Genomic DNA, 24,072 nt, shown 5'->3' on the forward strand with positions numbered 1-24,072 from the left:
ATTTATTTCTCTGCTCATTAATCGTCTTACTGTAGTTATGAAATCGATTTACGGAAGGTTTTATTAGAAACCTCTCGTTAGTTTTGAACCACGTGACTTATTACTGGGATCACGACGCAAACTTATTTACTTCCTTGTTCTATTTTTGGTATAGGGAATAATCTCTTCATCACTTGTCATGTAAATACAACAACCACATCCGGTGTCGCCATGCAATGAATATGCATGATCTGAGTTTTACAAGTTCCTATTTAGTCATATACAGCTCTGTGTACTAGTGCTTCTAACGCATCTCCTCCTAGAGTCGCCGGTCTTTGAATTTAAGATAGGCTTTGGATTGTGACTCAACCGGTGAGTAATCTTGTTTATTAAAATTGGCGTGAACCATGATATGCCGTGGAAACGTGGTGGCGGAGCCCATGGCTATAAGAAATCGAAAATTGTAAGCCCCGATATTGGGTAAAGTTGTTGCTGCATGCCGGTCGAAAACGCAGTTTTCAGGATTGAAATAATAATCTGCCGACAAGTACTTACATTCGTACAAACTTTTCGCCGGTTGGTTGACATGACCATTGAGAGGAGAAACGAAATAAGAACGGATATGTGTGTGTACAATTTCGAATAAAAGGTAAAACACAATTTTACCGAGAATTAATTTTCGCGGAAAAGACATATTGGCAGTTTTGTTTGTTCAACCATGGAAGGTACCTTCCATGGTTCAACGGAGGGGCCCATACAAATTGTGACACTAAAACGAACTACGTTTCAGCCATGGTCCTTTTCGATCGGGATGTTTCGGCCATGTGTGTTTTCTTTTATACAAATGTTTTGGCCACAGGAGTTTTCATTGAAAGCACAGCATTTGTGTTTACTTATAACTCGTATGTTACAAATACAGCATGTTAAAATTTATTCTCTTGTATCTTTTACGTATTTATTTATTTATTTATTTGTTTGTTTGTTTATTTATTTGTTTGTTTGTGTGTCTGTTTGTTTGTTTATTTGTTTGTTTGTTTGTTTGTTTGTTTATTTGTTCATTTGTTCATTTATTCACTCACTCTTGTGCAATCCTGAGTGGGTTGTGGGACTGTAAAATACTTTATTTTCGCTTTGAATTAATTTTTGCTTTTTTTGCTGAAGGGATGATATTTTACATTCAACACGTTAAAAATCAGTGAATAATAAAATCCATACAAAACACCCAAAAATTCTTTTCAACAAAAATTATTAATATAAATAATTTTACAGTACAAGGGAAAAAAATAGAAAACAATATGCTAAATAACAAAATGAAATCACTAGATTACTAAATAATAAAAAATCATTGAAATACTAAATAATATAAGATTATTAACAAGATATAAGATTAATATAATGAAAAAAACGTAAAATTTGTCATAACAAAAAAAAAAAGGAAAAGTTAATATACTACATTCACATTTTAATTAATTTACTTTTGTCTTGTATGTTGCAAGCAAATACATATAAATATGATATGCTTGTAATATACATGTACAAGTTAGTACTGTAAAATACTTTTATTTTTTTGCTGGAATTAATTTTTGAGGAAAAGACATTTTTTCTTTTTTGTATTTTCACTGATTTTGATGATTTGAATGTACAATAGGCCACACAAATTTAATTTTATGGATGACATCCTTTGAAGACCCTAAAACTAATGTGAGAGGGCGAAAAGAAAAAAAAATTCGGCCAAAAAAAAAAATGCTACGAAGCTATTATTACAAATTTAACCACAGTGTATCAAAAAAACAACAAGTCTTTATTTGTAGGAGGCACATGTTGATGTACACATTTCGTACTGTATTACTGTCACAGGTATCATCACCTTTGATTTTGAAAAGGCAAGAGGATAAGGCAGATGTTAGCTTTGCCAAAGGCATACACATCAACTCAATAATAAAGAAAAACTTACTGTGTTGTATTGAAAAAAAAAATAATTAAAAATGAACAATAAGTTTATCAACAGCAACCTGAAAATAAACTTCTTTGACATTCAAACTACAGCTTTTAAAGTGACACTTCAGATAGACTAAGTGTAGACACAAATGCTCTAGAACTACTTCAACTACATGTATGTAACAAATTATAAGAGGCTCAATATTGAAAAAAAACACCAACGTCACCCCGTAAGGGGACTTCGGCCAAGGAGCTTCTGCTGCTTTCATTACAGTTTTGTCGACTTCAATGCGGACAAAGCAACCGAACAGATTTGTCGCCTGACCATCTTTTAGGCCACCATACACCCCCACTCCTCTCCCATTTCTCTCATTGCAGAAGAAACGCGGGATAGCCACTCTGGACAATATGTTCTCAAAGTTGTCTGGGCGAAACTCGCTTGCCGCTACCGACCTCTCGTATAGCTGTGTAAACGTCTCCCTGGCCAACGTCAATTGCGTACCAGTCTACAACAATTCCTCCGTTTCACCTCTGAACTTTTATGCTCGCGTATTTTGGTGGTGTGGTCGCCATGTTGGATCATTTATGGCAAAATTTGCATGTTTTGAGGCAATCTCTTTCCCATAGGTCTTTGCGCTTTACGTAACGCGCATCTAACTGTGCGGAGTTTGGTTTTGAGGTAGTCCAAAACGAGTTTTACGACAAGTCGGCCCTTTGCGACAATACGAGTCGACAAGTTCCGGACAGAAAACCGATCTGTGGAGACTCGTCGTCGTAGATTTTTTTTTTTTTTTTTTGAGAACAGGCGAAAACTAATGCGCGCGCGGATGTCCACCATAAAATTAAATCGGTGTAGCCATTTAGACAAAAAAATGTTTTTATTCACTGGATTTTTTTCGTTTAATATTCATCTCTTTAGTGAAAATAAATTACTTTACTGTAATACATGTACATGTATATATTACATATGAATCAGTGTTTGTATGTGTGGCAACACAATCAAAATCTATATGTGCCAAACAATAATAAAGAAATTATTCAAATTTGAAATTTACTTCTGTATAAAATAATGATGAAAAACTATAAAAAGCAATTACAAAAAAGAAAATTTCTTTTCATAATTTGTTTATTATTTGCAAATTGTGTGACATGAATGAAATTTGTAATGTGAATCGTTGTATTATGAATTTACTATGCTGTAAAATACTTTATTTTAATTGGAATTAATTTTCCGTTAATAGACTTTCAGATGTTTTGTATGGAATTTATTTTCATGCATTTTCCACAAGTTGAATGTAAAATATAAGAACAAAAGGAATATTCTGTGGATTTTATTTTCATTGAATCATTACTTTAGCAAAAATTAATTCCAAGCAAAAATAAAGTATTCCACAGTAATTATAGAGATGAATGTGTAACTACCCTGGTATAAGAGTAAGATGGTTTAGTTGAGTGGAAAACACTATTAATGTTTACTTTTCAAAATTCATCTATTATATTTTTAAAATAGTTGATGGTTTGTTATCTGTAAACCATACAGCTGTACAATTAGTGCAAGTGTTGTGTAAATAAACTATCATGATATATGGACATTGAAAATCCCTTACTACGTTCACACGACAGCATTTTAATGGAGCCCAACGGCTCGAGCCGGCTTGAGCCAGCAAAAATGGCAGTGTAAACGCGTTCGGCTCGAGCTGACTCGAGCCAAGTTCGGCTCCACTAAACCCTTGGGGTTGAACTCCGATAGGGTTGAGTCCCGACATGGCTCCGATCGTGTAAACTCATCGGGCCCAACTATCCGAGCCGAAATCACGCCCTCAATCGTCTTCTTCGAGTAACCTTTCATTTCAATTATGGCGGGGACAACATCTTTCATAATTTCACGCAATTTCCGACTTGAATAAAAGGTACGCGTCCTAATATATAGTAACGAATTATTGCGATAGATTGATAGCTCAACGGGAAACAAAAAATGGCGTACGAAATTATGCAACAAAAACTTGAAAGAACGACTGAACGGAAACTATTTAAACACACTAAAGATAAAAATCGCAGAATCGATCGCGGTACGGTGATGTGTTCCTGGTAGGTTTAGATTCTTCCATAGTTTCTCTATGATAGATAAAGAGAATCTGTGATTCTTCCTAGTAGTTTAGATATCACTACAGTTGAATAGTTACAAAATGGTAATTTTGCATGACAATAACTTGAGCGAATAGGCTGTATTAAACGCATTTTAGCTGCCGTGTTACCTGTTTATTCGAGATACTAGTACCTAAATCATAATACCAGTCATTGTCTTTTCTACCTCCATGCTCAGGCTCTTTTTTCTCCTAGCTCAACAGCATCATGCCATTTAAAGAAAAAACACAAGCACGACACTAAAATCGTTTTCAGTCACTAAATATTCAAGGGCACTGTTCCGTTCAACTCTGATCGAACTGAATCGAATTCTGGCAGATCTCGGCTCTCGTCCGTATGAACGCATTGGAGATAATCTCCTGTTAATCCGTGGGAGGAGCAGTAGTTCGGCTCCGATAGAATGCTGCCGTGTGAACATAGCAATTAACTATGTAATAAAGAAATGCCACAACTTTGGCTGGGAATGAAATCTAACTATATTTATATTTTCAGTGGGTGAGAATAGTGAAATTGACATAAATAACAAAATGTCAGCCTGGGACATTTGCCTGTGCATTTACAATACAGTGTAGTCTCGGTGTACTTTTCAAAAACAGTAACAGTGCCCAAACTAATATTATTTATATGGGTCGTTATTTATGATTTATTGCTCATTGATGCATAGAAGTATGCATATTAATTAATTAAATTTAGTGTGTGTGGGGTGTCAATTTGATCTTGAAACTGATTTAGAAAAGTTTTGCTTAAAAAATAAATTTGGCTAAGACAGTTCAGGCAAAACTTTGGGCAAACATGTTTTTTAGCATTATCTTCTCATAGATTTTGATTGAATGTTTATAAAACTTTTTACTGCCACATCAACCCTGTATGCTCAGCCAAGATGAAAATAAACCACATATATGCCTCATTTGAACATACTATTTGTAACTAATAATCTCACTGTTCACTTGAAGCGTTGACAGATTTGATTACATAAACAGATACGAGCATGGTTTTATCGACCTATTAAAGGGTAAAATGCCCAAGATGAATAAGAACCAGTTCTTCAGACACCAGTTGCGTATGACTCTTTTTCTTATAAATTCTTTATAGTGTATAATGTATTATGCCCTGAGAAGAATGCTGTATATTCCAAATATTCAAATTTTAAAAAGAATTGAACTGGCCCATATAAGCAGACCTACATGTATTTGTCCCTGATAATATCACATCTCACAACTAAGACATGACCAGTTCTGAGTAAAACTTGGCACAAAAGATGTAGTACATGTAACCTGATCTAAGAAATGTATGCACTTCAAGATGTACACGTTTATTCATATTCAACTTTATTTCTACGACAGTAGGACAAGTTTTTTTAATTTATGATTTATTTTTAAATTAATTTTATTTTGTCATTTATCATCTGAATATCATTTGTGCATACTGTAAAATACTATATTTTTTCACTTGGAATTAATTTTCACTAATTTTGCTGTAGGAATGATCCAGTGAATATAAAATCCAGCGAATATAACTATTTCCCATATTTAACAGTCAACTCGTCAACAATCAGTGAAAATAAATTCTATACAAAACACCTTTTCAGCAAAAATTAATTCCAGCTAAAATAAAATATTTTACAGTATTCTTCGTTTTATGAAGACTAAGTATAAATGGGTATTTTTACTTCTGTAGTAACTGGCTTTTATTTTATTTTGCTAATAGCAAAATGCGGTATTCACCTAGTGAATATGCATGAAAATCTTTTCTCACAAACCATAGCCCTGCGTACAGTGCTGTGTGTACGGGACGCGTTCGGTTGATAGATGTCCCCACCACAGCCCTGCGTACCTCCATAGACAAAGTCCGGAAGGGAGCGCACCGTAATTGGTGCGCAAGTTAAAAATAAGTAGTTTCCCAGCCGAAATCGGTTGAAATGACGAGAGTTATCCGTAACAACCATTACAAAGTTATCTGAAACTGAAATGTCTTTAAAATGCGACTAGTAAAGACGGACAAAATGTAAACGCGTAGGTACTGGAGAAATTATCCACCAAGCGCCGCCATTTTTAATTTCATTCACGCAAGAGAATGTGTTTGTTTTTAGGTCAAAGTAGCCGATTTCATCCACAATTGGACTCCGAACTGGGAGTTCTGGATATATCTGGTGATCGATCACCATTTTTGGTACCTGGGCATGCTATTTCATTAAAAAAATTATATTTTTCAAAGTCCCGTACTTTGTCTATGGAGGTACGCAGGGCTGTGGTGGGGACATCTATCAACTGAACGCGTCCCGTACACACAGCACTGTACGCAGGGCTACACAAACCAATGAATTTAAAACTTGTATCTCTGCAACATAAAATCTGGTAAAATATGCACTCAATATGGTTGCATGATATTACACCATTGAAGTATATATTGACTGTGTTTACTATATACTAAAGATGCAATCAAGTTTATATTATTGTTCAGGGTCAACGAATTTGCAACTACTGAGGGATAAGCCTTGGAAACCTTGATTTGGGTATGTCCTGTATGAGGAGAATTTTGTCTTTATTAAAGAGGCCTTGGATTATCAAATTCCTTGCCAGTCATTCTCCTACTTCTTGAGATATAAACCATGGCTTGACTGTAAAATATCAGCTGTTGATTGGTTCACAATAAAAACAAATGTTGATTCACAGGGGAACAATTTATTATCTGTGCTATTATGTTGGTCACTATTGGGTCAATTTTGTTAGTCTGATACTGTGTGTTGGCACAGTAAGTATCACTTCGTGTGTCTGATATTTTATCCTAGCTGTGAGTAGTAATTTTATCTTTCTTACAAATTGGATTCCTCCAATTATTCTGGTCTGTTGTGGTACTTGTCATAAGACTGGCTGACTTCTATTAACATATGGATTTAAGGTTGTTGTTTTTTTTCATTTTTTTTTAATGTACTTATTCATGTGCTTGATTTTGTTTGGTTTTAATTCCAATGTTTACAACCTCCATTTTCTGGGCGATTTTTTTTTTTTAATACAAATCTAGACAGTTTCTTAAGTTTTATCAAACCATAGTAATTTTATTGAATACAAAACATCACTCCACAGTCCCATTTCCCAGTGAATATACGAAGTTAACAAATAGTATGTCTTGCTTCTTTCACAAGTCAGCACAAAGCCAACGGCCATTCCTACAAACTCTTGCATGATTGTGTGAACTGCATTGAATTGAATGATTTGAATAAATGATCCCTGGATATGCCAAGGCGCTGGATCCATCAAACAGTGTTTCTGTAGCAAAAACCTCCCGTCACCTTCTAATTTAAACCAATAAATTTTGTCTTGTATCACCCAATCACTTAACTGGTAAAATCATGCGACTTCACGTTCGATTTCCCATGGTAACGCGTCATAACACTTGCCCATTTATCATGGTAAAGCATCTAAGTACATACCATTGTTTGATTTCATCGACAGTGAATATAAATTTGCAGTGGGAATTCTGCCAAGGTACAAAACTATAATGGTATGCTGAAGGCTGAATAAATGGCTAGTGAAGATGTTTGATTTGGTTGATTTTAAAATTCATTACAGAATAATGTTTTGTTTTTTACTTCAAAATTGTGCTTCTTGGACTTGTGGTTCAACTCTAGTAGTGTTTTTTTAGTGTTGGGCATGGTGGAAGAAACAAAACATCACTGGAAAACGAACATCTAGACTATGCATGTACTGAAAAAATATAACTTGCTTTCTGAGACTTTAACAATATTGCTTATTATTATACATCTGTCACTGTAACACCATAGGTTACAGTGTGCTGTAATTTTGTGGTATTTTATGGATATTTTCATACTACCATATAAGGAAATGCAAATCCCAAATATGGAATGAATGATTACACGTGTAACCGTCCTCTAATAATAAAAACAAACATGGCTGCCACCAGGATTTGACTGAATTCTACACAAAGAAGTTCGCTGATTCCGCTCTAAACTTTTGGATTTCGGCATTCCCATGATGTATCCTTGGATGGAAAGGATGTATATTAATAAGGTTATTACGAGGATACTGCGAAGTATGCACTCAGGCAGTACATCGTCACATTGATCTCTACTGCGTGTCAGTCGATACTCCTGCTGTACTGTCTTCGTGCATACTTTGAGGTATTCTCGTAATAACCTCATATTACCCAGTTATGGTTGTGGTTTGGTATGAAATATATACAAAATCAAACTTAGTTTTATCATGAGTGAATGTTTTAACCCACTTGATAAATTTTGTCGAAAAAACATACAAGCCAAATTTTGGGCAGGAAAAGTATATATAATGAAAATAACTTTGGGTTAATGCACTTTTTAATAACAGATCTTAGAGAGCATATTACTAATATATGGCTTTTATGATCAATGGTATAAATGTCTTCATTCTGTACACTTTTCTATGTCTAACAGGTGTATTTATTTTAGCCAACTTTTAACACCAATCTTATGGGTTAAAATGTTTTAAATATTGGATAAACACTGTTTAAGTTGTAGTAACCACATAAAAAAAAAAATTACTCTGGAGACATGACAACGACGATGACAATGACTTTGCGAACAAGGACAAATATTTTCCTCTCTCTAATTATTTCCTTTTACTTATTGATTATCAGGCATGGTAAAAATGATAATTAATTTTTTTTTTAATCTGTATAATATTGACAGTTATAAAACAGACAATGGCGATGAAACAGGAAGATGTTTATCGGTTGAGAATTAACCGACCATTATTGGTACAGACTATTGATGTGAAATACGTCTTGAATCCTATGGTAGCGGCTTTTGTGCTTGACATCGATGATGATGAAAGGATTAGAGCAGAAAAAACAACACAGGTATGGTTATTGTGTTATATTACATTCTGAATTTATTGAGATCATTTTACCCGAAAATCAAATCTGATTAAAATCTGATGTATTATACACCATGAATTTATTAGCCCTGCTGTCATCGAAGCTGACCGAGTAGAGCTTGCAGGTTAACTGGACCTGCCGTCCTCTGTCCGCTGCACATCGTCCGTCAACTTTTATTCAAGTGACTTCTTCTCCCAAACCATAAGCGAAATCACCTTGCTATTTATAGCACAGCTACTTGAGGTGGTCCTCTGTCAGATTTGTTCATTTCATGACATCACATCCAAATAAAATATATTTTTGTATATAATAATATATTTTTGTTATTTTTGGTCAAAAATGATTTTTTCAACTGCTTGTCAGATTGCATTGAAATGTGGCATGAATGTTCTTGACATCACGGTTACTAAAAAAGACGGTTAGGAAACGCCATTGTTAAAAGGTGTGAATCTGCCTAATCCCTCAAGGATGCGTGTCGCGCTGTGTACGCCCTCTGTTGCTTGAGATTTCAAGGTCCACCATTTTGTTTCATTTGTGTCGATCACTTGATGTTCCGTGAATTTGAAATTTTAAGCTCGTTTTCGATAGAATATCCACGTTTAGTGAACAAGTTCTACGAAGAACCACACGTACATTTCGGATGAGTACTTTTTGTGACTGTGAAAACATTCAGAATCGAGAATCGTCATTTATCGTTTTCACTGTTGTCATGAGAGTAAGCTTGGGTCCCAGTAGAAAAGTGACAACAATTCTAACCCCTAAGTCACTATTTTAAAATACATTGTATTATAAAAAATACTACCAAATGAATTTTTAGTATACTACTGTGCGTACTTATGAAGGTTGTGTGCGATTTGGGGGCTTATTAGAGTAATTTTTGTCGTTTTGCTTTTGCGTCACTGTATCAGCCATTTTGTTCAAAGTCGTAACACATTTTTTGTAGACGCCGTAGAAATTGTTGAAAATGTATTCAACATTTTCCGCCAGTTTCATAAAATGCATGTTTAATTGTTCTTGTCTGTCCTTGTTTCATTTTTTTTGGAAAATTTTTCATGTTGCAATATTCAGCGAGCCGTTAAATGTGGTTTTATTCAACGCTACAATTTTTGAACACATTGAACTGTCGGTACAACTTTCTAGCAGTCTCTTCGCCAAATCAATTTTTCGAACCCTTTTTAACTGTTCTTAATTTCATTGGAACTGCCTGTTGTTGCATATTTGGTCTGCTTACATGTATTTTGTAAAGCATGGGCGGGTCATTTCAGTTATCTTATCGCATATTTTGTTTATTTCCAACAAAATGTACGTGGTATCACGGCTCCTCATTAAAACTTTCGCCTGGCTGAAATATAAACACTTGTATGGTTTCTTTGACGTCTTTTTTTTTGATCATGTTTGTTGGTTTTTTTATTTCAGTTTTCTGCCGATCTTGTTATTTAGAAACGAAAATGCCATACACGACAGGCAAATTTGTTTTGAGCTTAAACCGAGCGACAGGTTTTGTCAGGATTCACTGTAACAACTTACACTTTAGTATTACTGAAAGTATCGACAGAGACACAATAAAATGGCGTGCAGTTGTTGATTGCAATGAACTCTGGGGAAAATGACGTCATATTTGCGTGATTTCCTGTCTACATTTTATGTTAATGATTTATCACAGATTAGTACGTCTTTTGTTTCAAATGTTTACCCGCGACACGCATCCAATGAAAAGAACATGATTCGTTTCCTAACCGTCTTTTTTAGTAACAGTGTTGACATGGACTAGACTCTGACTTACTAATTTCATGAGACCATATGCAAGTGTCTATTATTAATAAATATTTTTTGTTTTGTTTTTTGGCTCATTTTTGAGTTCTTCTTTCAAAATTGTTCATTTGGTGAAGATATCTCTATTTTCATGAAAGTTATGAATTTTTTTTGTTACTATCGTTTTTTTTGTTTTTTTTTCCCACTTTCCCATACGTTATATACATGTACATGTATGGGCTGTATATAATACATGGACTGTTATAGACAAGTGTATTGATAGGTTCTGAACTACTAGGGCCAAGTTCATTTCAATTTGTATGTGTTGTTGCTATTAGACAACTGTAACAGTTGGAAGGCAGTCTTTTTCAGTACTTTTTCTTTTTCAATGTTGGAGACTAAACTACCTGGGCCAATGTTTTCCATAGTATTTTTCAGTACACATTGTGTTGGGTACTAAACTACATGGGGCCAATGTTTTCCATGGTATTTTTCAGTACACATTGTGATGGGTTCTGAACTACCTGGGCCAATGTTTTCCATGGTATTTTTCAGTACACATTGTGTTGGGTACTAAACTACCTGGGCCAATATTTTCCATGGTATTTTTCAGTACACGTTGTGTTGGGTACTGAACTACCTGGTCTAATGTTTTCCATGGTATTTTTCAGTACACATTGTGTTGGGCACTGAACTACCTGGGCCAATGTTTTCCATGGTATTTTTCAGTACACATTGTGTTGGGTTCTGAACTACATGAGCCAATGTTTTCCATGGTATTTTGCAGTACACATTGTGTTGGGTTCTATACTACCTGGGCTAATGTTTTCCATGTTATTTTTCAGTACACATTGTGTTGGGTTCTGAACTACCTGGGCCAATGTTTTCCATGGTATTTTTTAGTACACATTGTGCTGGGTTCAGAACTACCTGGGCCAATGTTTTCCATGGTATTTTTCAGATTATAGATATTAGTCCTCGTACAGACACAGTTCGAAAATGGGGACTTATGTTTTGACGTCCGTGCTTCCGTCCGTGTATGCGTACGTCCGGACCTGTATCTTAGAAATGCCTGGACCAATCACTATCAAATTCACACATACATCATACATGATATTATACATATGCACATCAATTTGTTTTACGATCTGATTCAAGATGGCCGTATCGTGGCCATTTTTGTTCTAAAAATCATCAAAATCAAGCATTTCTCGGCTGTTTACAGATGGATTTTGTTCAAACTCAGTATATACATTGAGGACCTTGATGCACTTCATTTTGTTTTCAGATAAGATTCAAAATGGCCGACTGGCGACCATTTTGTTTTATTAAATGTGGTTCTAGTGCCATATCTCTGACTTGCTGTGACTGATTAGTCCCCGTTCAGGCGCAGCCTGAAAAGGGGACTAATAATTCAGGTTATGTCCATAATTCCGTCTCCAACATTTTCTCAGAAATTCTACAGCAGATATCAGTGAAACTTGGCAGGTTGATGAACATGTCCCCTCCGAGTATGCACGTAATTTTTTTTCCAGATCTGAAAATTCCAAGTGGGTCTTTTTCACGATTTTATCAAAAATTGCCTCTCCCGGCAACATTGACAAAACGTCTGCGCATGCTCAGAATAAATTAATTACTGTAAAATACTTTATTTTTGCTTGCAACATTTTTTTGCTATTTTCGCTGAAGGAATGTTTCAGTTAAAATAAAATCCAGCGAATATACCCTTTTCTTATATTTTACAGTCAACTTGTCAAAAATCAATGAAAATAAATTCAATACAAAACACCCAGAAAAAGTCTTTTCAGCGAATGATAATTCCAGCTGAAATAAAATATTTTACAGTAGATTAGATCTGTGAGTAAGGCTGCTGTTATTACGGCACGTGATTTCTCCATTGCGTGCAATTTATTATAGTACTGTTTATACATGTATTCTGTTTGGCTCAGTGGTCTCATTCACTCGTTACTAGAAGAACTAGTAACTTTATTTGATTTCAAGAACTTCAAGAAGGCGGCATAAGAGACGTGTTTGCAAAGGTAAGTTTTCCAGTTTATTGGGGTACGATTGGTGTACATTTCGTGACGTACGGACGTGAATATTATGATGATTGCCAGCTTTATATTCTTGTGAAAAACCAAAAAAAGCAAACAATTGTCTCTAATCTACGAAACTAGTTTGTGAATTGTATACCCTGTCAAATTATTGTACACGAACGATTAATTCACGAGAACATAGTTTTCAAGTACCGGTAAATCGTTTTCCGGTCTTTTGCTTGTGTAGCGATTTCCGAAATATTCACAACTCGGGGGGGGGGGGGAATTTCCCTGTGTCGATCAATTTATTCATTATATAATAGCAGGTTGCCTGTGATTATATTCGTATTTTTTATGTTGTGAGCATTGAACTGTTAGTTGCAATGAAGATTTTGGCGATCCTGTGCGATTCAACATGGCGGATGTACAGTGACAACACGTGTATGGACGGTCGGTCGAGCAGTCTGCAACGGACCACAGTCTGTGAACGGACCGTGAAATCGCCCGTTTTTTCGGCAGTTTTTTTTTTTAATGTTTTGGATATTTCATTCACTCCTGATGCCTAAAAGAGTCTAATTTATATTTTACCGTAGTCATTGACACCTATTTTCAAGAGTATCATGTTTATTGTGAATAGCGTGAATGGGTAAGCTTCGTTTCGACAATGGGCTGTTATTTCTGTGAACAATGTTAAATTATTCTTTGAATGCTCAGTTTATTTTTTGAAAACAACTAATTTTTCGATTTAAAAAAAATCATGCCGTTTTCCCCGTCAAAATCAAAGCATAAAGATCTTGCTAAACATCGGTGAATCCCCTGTTGCGTTCACCACGAGGTCACTGAGCCGTCATTAACATATTTAAATGACCACGTGTACTGAAATAACATGGCGGATATCGCATCGCATCGCATTTACATTCGACCGAAATCATTCGTTTACGATGAAACTAAGTTGAATATTACTTCCAATTCATAAAAATTCAACGAATTATTTTTTTGTGCGTATTATAATCATTACTGAATAATAATAAACAATTGCAATACTTCGAAAACAAGTAAGTTATTCACTTGCGAAACACAGAATGACCAGATTGTGCTACCGTGATCATTTGCTACCGGTACTAACAACTAAGCAATGTATTCGTGTTTGTATTTATTCGAAACTTCTTTTAGAAAATACTTTACTTTTCGTAAACTTTACTGAATTTTTGGGGGGATTCAATTCCAACATTTCGCGATGCCAAACCAAAGGCCTTTCACTCTTTGAGTGTGACACCTAAACCAGAAGTTTTATGGTGTATAAACTGGCACTAAATGAAAAAGCCATTGAACCTTATTCAAATTTATAAGTACATGTTATTATGTATTTAATTATGAAAACTGACTAAATTAAATGTGATCTTATTTTTAATTTGAACAGAATTATGATTTATATCGGTAATGACGTTTTCATCCAATATTAATAGTGCAATTGTTAAAATGCCTACCTACACATTTATTGTTTTTGTTTCTGTTGCCCTGAAATAGACATTTGTAAAAAAAAAAAAACTTTAAAAATCATGCTTGATTCAAATTCAAAAAAAAAAGATGTAGCCATGTAGCCCCTTCCTGTTATCTGTTTCCAACTTCTTCCAGAGTAAAACTGGTGAAGCCATGTTATTGCCATACAATCATCAACTGTGGGAAAACTTATATGTTATTGAAAATCTTTATTTTGTTGTCTGTGAATTAATATAATATTTGAAATGGCATAATGGTGCAAAATATTCTCAAGCAATTGGTTTTCTGGTGGCACTACACTGTGCATTTATGCATGATCTCAGCTTACTAAGTGATGATGGTGGTTGAAATGGAAAACTGAATACAAAAATCCAGTAACATCTCAAACGAATTTCCGTCTGCTGTGAATGCATGTTTCGTTACATCAAATAAATAACCCAATTTTATTGAATGTATCCAAAAACATGGTACCAATGATCTGAAATTTCAGGAGTGCTCGCTGAAGGTTTATCAATCTTGCTTATTGTCTTGTTCTTTACCAATCCTGCATTTCAGTTACTAGAATTTATACTAAAAAAAAATAGTTTCTATTTTTCTTCTAATAATTCGGCCACTCTCAAAAACAAATATTTTTCCATGGTCGAAATGCAAGAAGAATACAAAACTACTGTGATTGCATAGCGTTACCTGTAGGGCCGTTGTCAATTAGTTCGCCTGATCAACACAGCGTTATACATAGGGCTGATATTGAATCACGGAGAGTAAAATCTTGTGATACTAATCTCTAGAACCGCTCAGATTGGTACATACCGGTATGTCTTATGAACCCACATGTGTATATCTTTAACAATACTCATTTTAAACTTTTTTTTTTTTTTACAGTGGTGCTGTGAACTGCTTCAATTTTGCAAGGCAATTTTTTCTGGGTTCCTACAACATGGAGTGTCAGGGACTTTATTGAAATTTCATAGAATCCTGAATATATCTAGAAGTGAAAATTAAATGGTTTACAGTATTTTATACCCATTAATAATGATGAAATGCAATAATATCACTGCACGAAAAAGACTTCAAACAATTATTGTTACTTCTCCATTGAAGGTTATGAGCAGACCAACCTTTACTGGCTTCCTTAATTATTACATGTACTTGCTCTGAAAACATAGCTTTTACAATTGTTTAAATTAACAGATGTTGTTCTATGTACAATGAATACATTTTAAATAATAAACCTTACTGTATTAATAAAAAATTGTATTTGACAACATGAGAATGATTCTGATGCCCAGTGGTGATGTTGAAACAAACCCAGGTCCTGGTAAGTCATGTACATCAAGGTTCACTCAGATTTATGAATGCAGTTTCTTGAGCAAGTATACATGTATGACAAATAGTTTTGTTGCACTTGTGTACTCTGAGATTCTCAACATGGGTCAGTGGAAGTTTTTAGTTGTCAGTACAAAACTAGATTATGGGAAATCACTTTATGATGAGTTGTACCCACATAGAGTACATATTCATTCACCTGTTTGCAGATGTTCCTTGTACTACTTTATAATCAAATAACGGGGACTGTGACATTTCATGTCTTGTTATGTTCAAATTTTAAATATTCATTATACATCATGTCATAGATATACAGATATATTGAATTGACAATCCTATTAAAAATGGCCGAATGGTGGCCATTTTTGTGCTAAAAAATCATCAAATATCAAGCATTTCTGGCATTTATGGATGGATTTTGTTCAAACTTGGTACATACATTAGACATTACGGGGTCCTGATGCACGTTATTTTATTTTTTAGATCAGATTCAGAATGGCTGACTAGTGGTCATTTTGTTTTAATGAATGGGCTTCTAGAGCCATATCTCTGACATGCTTCGACTGACTATTTTCAAATTTTATATATTCATCATACATATATTCAAAATGGCTGATTTTGTTTTAATTAATGCTGTTCCAGAGCAATATCTCTCAATACTCGTTTGACAATCAGATACAAATGTCAATGATTTGAATGTTAAACAATCATCATAATCATATTAATATTCCTGACATGTTTATATTCCAGCTATATTACTATAAACAAAACTATATATCTTAAATTTGATAACTAACAGGGACTGTGCCATGCATGGCTTATTTTGTATTACTTTAAAAAAACTGCAGCAAATAAATAATAAATTCAAATAAAATAAAATAAAATAAAATAATAGAAAGTGTATGATGAAAATAAATAAATGAGAATTTTTTTGTTATTTTAATCAAACCTCCTTTTTTAATTGGCGGGACCTCCAAATGAAATAAATGTACCACATTAACAACTCAGACACTGTTCTGTTCACCTGCTCTGAAAAAAAAATGTTACCACCTGTGACCAAATTATTTACTGGATTTCCATAATTTATTTCTACAAAAATTTTGACCGATGACACTATTGTGCTTGTGCTGTTTTGCAGTTCTCTAAAATTACATCTACTTCAGATTTATCTTCTTGGCCCAATGGTTTAACTCTAATTTAGGCTGCAATTAATGAAAACATCAATTATTAAACTGATAGGACATGATGTTGATGAGACTGAAAGAATCAAAACATCATGATTATCTCTGCCGTATGTACACACAAAAATATTTTTCCATTCCATTGTTCTAATAGCATTGCTATTTGGTTTGATACAAAAGATGTTATATTTTTGGTTTGCAATAAAATATGAGTGAACTTCAAGTTTGTTTTATATGAAAAAATATATTTTAGAACACTTGATCCATACATTTATTTTATAAATCCTTGCTATTATTCAACATTTAGACGTACATTACGTAATACAAGTCAAAAGTAAAGCCCAAATAATGATATTCTGTATTTTCTATATTAGTATACATGACAGAGGTGTACCAACAAGTAATATTCAAATAAATCATATTTTAAAGTACAATAAATGCAATTTTTGTTTTATGTGCACATCTATTTTGGATCAAAGATTACAAATTCTGTAATTTCAATTATGAACTCACCACAGTGTCATATACAGTGTCAGAGTTCTGCAAGCCCTGTGCTCTTGCATGTTGCACAATAAACTGTTCGTTCTTTCAGGATAAAGCGGCTAAATTTCTGAATTGCCTCGAAAAGTCACGTAGCCCACAAGCTTACACCGAATTCAGGAAGGCATTGGTCGATAATTACCCCGACTTGGTGATCACTTTAGACGACACTGATATTAGACAAGTACAGCAACGACTTGGTGTTCCAGTACAAGAACAAACACCTTATGAAAAATCAACTGAAGAAAGTACATTGTCTGAAAGTAAGCTCATTGATTTTACACACATTTTGGATTATTCATCGATGTATTGATTCATTTTTAGCTCCGCTGTTGACTTTGTCGAGCGGAGCTTATCATATGAGTGATTGTTCTCTGTCGTCGTCCGTGTCAATGTTTTACTTTTTCGACTTCTTCTTGAAAACTACAAGCCTGAATGCTTTGATACTTGGTGTATATGTACCTTGGTAGACCTCTCTTAGATTTGTCCATTTCATGATCATATCTTCAAATCTCTAATTTTGGTGAATATTATTGTCATTTTTGGTAAAAAGTGATATTTTCGACTTATTGTTGAAAACCGCAAGTCCAATTGCTTTGATATTACATATATAGGTACTACATGTGGACTACTCCAGATTTGTTCATTTTGTATTGATATTTTAAATTCTTAAAATTTGGTGAATATTTTTGGTAAAAAGTGATATTTTCGACTTCTTGTTGAAAACCGCAAGTCCAATTGCTTTGATATTATATATATATATATATAGGTACTACATGTGGACCTCTCTCAGATTTGTTCATTTTGTAATGATATCTTTAATTCTCTAATTTTGGTGAATATTTTTGGTAAAAAGTGATATTTTTAACTTCTTGTTAAAGACCGCAAGTCTGATTGCTTTGATACTATACATATTGTTCATTTTCTAATGAAATCTTCTATTCTTTAATTGAAATGTTCATTGCTAACAGCGCAGCTATCTCAGCCGACAGGCTGCTTGTTAAATATTTAATAATTTCAAAATGGCAGTTAAAACCTTATTCAGCCAATCACAGCATCTGTGATTTTAATGTCAATAGTGTGAAAATACAATTTCCAAATATCATTAGCATTTTTCAATCAGATGATACACTAGAACATATTGAAATTCAAAATATGAAGAATCTTGGTTAGTCTCGTACAGGACCCCCTCCCTAAAGGTCGCACATCCTGGTACTTATGCATGACCCTAAAAGTCACACATCTTGTTCTAGGAACAGTGTTTATCAAAAAAAGTTCAAAAGTTAAACATTTAGGTTTGTTAGAAATTATTGCTATTATAGGACAAGTAACTTCCTACAAAGCATGGAAATTGTTGCTGATGTTTGCCCTAGTATGTTTACATTTTATACAAAAGCTACAGATTACACAAAAAATCTTGGGTGTAGAGGAAATTAATCAACCTTAAACCGATATAATTGTATGGTATCCAGGGAATGACAAATCACTCCACCTTAACTACTTAGGTCTTGACCCCCAGTTTCTTTTATATTCTGATGTAATCATCACTTCGAAGGTCTCCATGAAGTCAGTGACAGTTATGCACTAGAATTAGAAAATTAATTCTGAAGGTCAGTGGTCTTGGCACAGTGAACGTTGAAATTTCATGCACGTTATGTGGATCCCATACCAAACATGGCGTGCTGCGATACTTGCGATACTTTATTAACTTTGAATATTTTTGTTGACTTGCAGATTCATGGAAGAGAAAAGAACAGTTATCCTCTTCTCAGATCCAAGGAAGTGACTGTACAGATGGTGGAACTGATTCAACCGACGGAAGTCTAGCATTGCAGTCTAACCAGTCCTTGGGTACAACCCGCAATGTTGGTAAAGTTTCAGGAAAAGGACATTTTGTTGTCATGGCTGGCAACAGAGTCAATATAAATATCAATAAGTGAACAAAGACATTTTATTTCTTTCATGTACTTTATATTATTTTACAGAAAAGTGGCATTTCTTCTTTTTCACAATTTCTCTTTTCTGCGGGACTTATGTATAAAAAGCTTTTATCCATGACCCCTACCCCAAAAGGTCATACATGTACATCTTGGTACTTTTCGGAGGTACAAACTTATTGACTTTGTTTAATTTAATTCACCAAATGCAAAAACATTTTATTAAAGTTCCAAAACAGTTTAACACAACAGAGATTGAGGTGTGATATTGGAAATTAATAAAGCATGATAATAAAGGATGTGTTATCTTTAGGGGTCATAAGGCTGAAGTGTTAACTAAACTTTTTGAACACCATTACTTTTTGTTGCCCATTCTCAACATTGTTACGTGTTTTTTTACAATTTTTTTTTGTTAATTTTGGACCAAACGGATATAAGTTCTCATTGGCTACAGTCTTGATAAAAAATTATGAAAAAATATAAAGAAGTTCCCTGGTTATGTAGTTTTAGGCAGTTGTTTTTGTACAGCACTTGTTGTTTTTGTATTGTAGAAGTCTAACATTACATTGAAGGCTCACAAACTTCTAATAAGTATAGAAAATTACATTTTACATTCTTCACTGAAAATGAATATGAACAAAATATCATTTTCATTCCTATCGTGTCTGTACAATGTGCCTTTGTAAAATATTTTTGAGCGACAACATACTATCGTGTATAAGCACCATGCAAACTGGCTCACAAATGACCTGTTGTAAAATCGACCTCTTTTCTGTCGCATTCAGTAATGTCTCAACCATGGAACTCGAAAATTTTGGGTGTAAATTGACAATATGTGACTTTAAATCCAATGGTTTAATAATGCTTTAGAGTTTCCTTAACTTCAATTCTTGGAAACTAACTCGTTTAAATTTCCTATATTGTACACTGGCTTCCATCATACAGCATACTGAGTGTATTAAGCATACTGGCCAGCAATTGATATATTTCACCTAGTTCATTGAACTTTGACCTGTACATTTCAAAGGTCGCTCTCATTGTCTGGTGTATTTCAATTTCTAGTCGGTCATTAATTCCTATTGATTGTAATGATGGGGTCAAGTTAAGGATTGTTATTTTAAATTTGTTTATATAAAATTGAATCTCTTCTTTCCCATTTTCTGAACATTAATAAAAAATCCTGTAAAATATATGCAGACGGCAGTATGCAAAAGAATGTCTCCTACAACTAGTTGTTTACTTGCAGTCATGTGATCATCCTCACCTGAAATTTAAATTTGCTTTTCAGGCTGAATGTCTGTATGATTTGGAATTTCATTGGTGGTAAAAAATACTCAAATCATTGAAACTGACTATGAATCTGCGTGACTGAAAACTCAGGGGTGACCATTAGAATGTTTGGGAGGGGGAGGGTTGTTACCTGATTTTTCTATAAAACTACTGTTCATTATTCTCTAGAAATATGTTTTGTATAAATAATTTATTTTCTGTCATTCTTTCTAAGATTTTTGTTCAATATTTTCTGTGTACAATTTTGTTGAAATCTTGACTAGAAACTTTTAGGAGCCCCCCCCCCCAAGTTTCTAATGATGTATTTCATTAAATGTTCAAGGAACCCTGTCTTTGCACTGCACTGTAAGATTTGCATGTTCAATGCTAACCAGAATATCTATGTAGATTATAGTTATTTCTTCCCCAAAATTAATTGAACATGGTAGTTGTAAGGAATTTTTATCAAGCATCCCATTAAAAATTTATTTGCAAATCAGTGTTCATAATTAAAATTTTGTCATTTACAGAGTAATGGGGAAAATGGAAACTCAAATTCTTGATTGTCTTTATACTATTTTTCATAATTGAACAGTGTTAATTATCTATTTTTATTAATACACATTGAAATTACTTGTAAGTGTCTTGTTAATAACCAATCGCTTAGTTTTTTTACATAATTGAAAGCAGCTGATTTTTAACCAATCACTGAAAATTTACAGAATTCGTAAAAGAGCAGCTGATTTTTAACCAATGACTGAAGACTTAACAAAATTAAAAGCAGCTGACGTTCAACCAATCACTATTTGGTTTTGGTTTTTCAGAAGTACAAGTAGCAGCTGATTATTAGTACCACTTGAACAATGTGCGAAATAGAGATTTGTAATTCAGTCGTCATATCGTCTGTCTGTCTGTCTGTCTGTCTGTCTGTCTGTCTGTCTGTCTGTCTGTCTGTGTCTGTCTGTCTGTGTCTGTCTGTCTGTGTCTGTCTGTCTGTCTGTCTGTCTGTCTGTCTGTCTGTCTGTCTGTGTCTGTCTGTGTCTGTCTGTGTCTGTCTGTCTGTGTCTGTCTGTCTGTCTGTCTGTCTGTTTATACATGTAGCTGGATTGTACATCATGGCACACATACAATAACCAGGTTTTTGGCATGTGTTCGATTTTCTTTGAACTGGAAGTTGATATATGTCACTTTGTAAAGTCTACTCAAGATGATTCAATCCATTCATCACGACACTCAAGTACGGCAACGTCATGTGTGCAATTCTTGCTGCTATAATATAGCAGTGTAAAAAATGTTCACTATGCACATGACTAGGAGCTAAATTATCCCTGAATGTGTATAGTTTTGAGTATAAAGTATGTGCTAACGAATGCGACTTTGGGGGAACCTTGGTTATTGTCCACAGGTGCTTGCGTTCGACTGAGCCTGGTTGACTCCAGGATATCACTTTAAATTGCCATTTGATAGAGAGATGGCCGCACAGCCCAGTCATGTAATCCCAGACATAGCATTTTAATGTCACAGAAGTCGTATCTATGTGTCAGCACTAGCACTTGAAATTTGCACATACAAAAAAAAAAAAGTCCAGAGAGACAACAGTGTCATTCAATGTCCGGAACTGTCGCCTGGCGTAAAACAATTTTTTTTTTTAATAAACAAGTATGTACTTTGGTCATTTTATGAGTCACAATGGTTATGAATAGAAACTATATTGTACTATGATGATTTGTTTCATTGCTATTCCGTGATATCATTCATTGCCGCATGCATAATAAATTTATCTTTGTAGTAAAGAAAACCCAGCAGATGCAGGTTTTCACTTTGCTGTTGTCATTCACAAAAACTGCTTTTTTTTACTCTTCACATAACAAAATTCGTTATGCTTCTGGTCTTTAAATAAACAACTGGGCATTGTAAAATGCAGAGTGATTTTTTTTGTTTACTTGTAGTGGGAGAGTTTATTTATTTACTAAAGTTGTTGAAAATGAATCATTGTATTTTTCATCAGTATGTATATTATAGGATCTTTGTTATTTGTACCCTTTTTTTATCTATTATAACTACTGGTAAATTTAATTTTCTGACAAACAAAACCTGACAACAGAATTGCTCTTGTGCATGTTAGCGTACTTTTGATTAAAAAAAATATATTTTCAAGCAAAAACAAAATTCTATTTTTTCAGTAGAAGGTTCAATAAAAGTTGCAATAAATGATCTGTTTATGAATTGTGTAACTCTGACTTTCGTGGTGGTGATGGTGATGTATTTGGTAACATTAAAAGATTAATATTTTGACCAGGTTTGTTGTATACATTTATGGGTAACCCACCAAGGTCTTCCCCCATAAAAGTAACCGGTAATATGGTACCCTAAGTGTTTTGTATTGATTTTCATTGACATTAAAAAAAAGATTAAATAAGATTTAAGAGATTAAATAAACTTGCATTATTTTAATTCCCCTGATTTTAAAATAAGCGATTGATACACCATGTCTAACTCGAAGTTGAAATGGGCGGTGTTTCTGCACGAGCGCCCTCATTCGAAAAATAATGTGACTACTTTGTTTTTTTTGTTTGTCGATTGTGAATAGATCGATTGAATTGTTTTAATAATTACGCGTAATCCATTTTTATTCAGATTCCAAAATCAGCAGATAATCTGTGTTTATGTTACCTGTAATCTAAATTATCTTTGTCACCGAATATTTTATTTTTCTTGTCTTTGGATTTTCTGATACTACATCCGGGCATTTACAGTCTACCCGGAAATAACGTTAAAGATACAAAACTGGACGGACATGGTGTTCAACAAAAGTTCTAGTAAGTTGTTCTGACTGGTGAGATAGTGCATAAATAGGTGAGTAGAGGTAAATTAATTAGTTGGAAACGTAAATTGTACCTCCTGGATATAAGTTTTACAACTATTTGCCAAAATAAGTACTGCTGGCGCTTGACTTTTATATCATGGTGAAAACAAATCGTACTTATTTCCGCCTTTCAGTTAGTGTGTCATAATAGATAACGCCATGTGTTAGATTTAACCATACCATTTTAGTACATGTAGCTGTGGTTTAACGTTGTGGTTACTTTGACCGTTAAACCAACTTCTTATTCTATTTGCTTCTAAATTGCTTTTATGTAATTAAAGTACACTATAATGTAAGATGACGTGTCTACTTTTTTCTGGACACTGACCCACTGCGTTGAACCATTGTTGGACTCATGGCTGTGTTGCGTAGGTGTCGGACGCCAACAGTTGTTTTCTCATATCGAGCGTAGCCTTAGTGAACATTTTATTGCACGTGAACTTATGTCGATACTCGATCGCGTCATTAGAGACGAAAGTTTTAAATATGGTGGCAACATTCCTTCACGACGAATTTGTGCGTTGCTACGACCGTTATGTTGATTTTAAAATCGGTAGCGAAAAGATAAAACTAGAGTGTTTTTATATTCGCGCTCGACTGTACTCAGGAATTACTGCCAACACAAGAAAGAATGGAACAGCAATATTACTGTATGTGTCACTGTTTTGCTATCAAAATGGCTACAGTACACAAAGTGTTGCCACTGATGGAAATAGCTACATTGTGATCAATAT

General features: G+C 34.2%; 2 protein-coding genes across 4 annotated transcripts in view; both read left to right on the forward strand.

Annotated features, from left to right (window-relative positions):
- The first annotated feature begins 231 nt into the window (after positions 1 to 231).
- LOC146737843 (uncharacterized) lies at positions 232 to 22,911 on the forward strand. 2 transcript variants are annotated; one of them, XM_085504206.1, is made up of 4 exons: positions 232 to 351; positions 8,744 to 8,913; positions 17,319 to 17,529; positions 19,001 to 22,911. In XM_085504206.1, the coding sequence occupies exons 2-4, from the start codon at positions 8,758 to 8,760 to the stop codon at positions 19,204 to 19,206; spliced, it is 573 nt and encodes a 190-aa protein (XP_085360332.1). In that variant the 5' UTR covers positions 232 to 351; positions 8,744 to 8,757; the 3' UTR covers positions 19,207 to 22,911. The 2 variants fall into 2 exon arrangements, with proteins under 2 accessions (XP_085360332.1, XP_085360333.1); XM_085504207.1 differs by lacking the exon at positions 232 to 351 and adding an exon at positions 377 to 628.
- Positions 22,912 to 23,216: 305 nt separating this feature from the next.
- LOC102808716 (uncharacterized) overlaps positions 23,217 to 24,072 on the forward strand; it is a 59,323-nt gene continuing 58,467 nt past the window's right edge. For both annotated transcript variants that reach the window (XR_014930695.1, XM_085504208.1), the window contains exon 1: positions 23,217 to 23,328. The gene's annotated coding sequence lies outside the window, so the exon portion shown is untranslated. The remainder of the gene's footprint in view (positions 23,329 to 24,072) is intronic.

This window comes from Saccoglossus kowalevskii, chromosome 10, assembly GCF_978046115.1.
Source record: "Saccoglossus kowalevskii chromosome 10, keSacKowa6.1, whole genome shotgun sequence".
In the NCBI taxonomy this organism is placed as follows: Eukaryota; Metazoa; Hemichordata; class Enteropneusta; family Harrimaniidae; genus Saccoglossus; species Saccoglossus kowalevskii.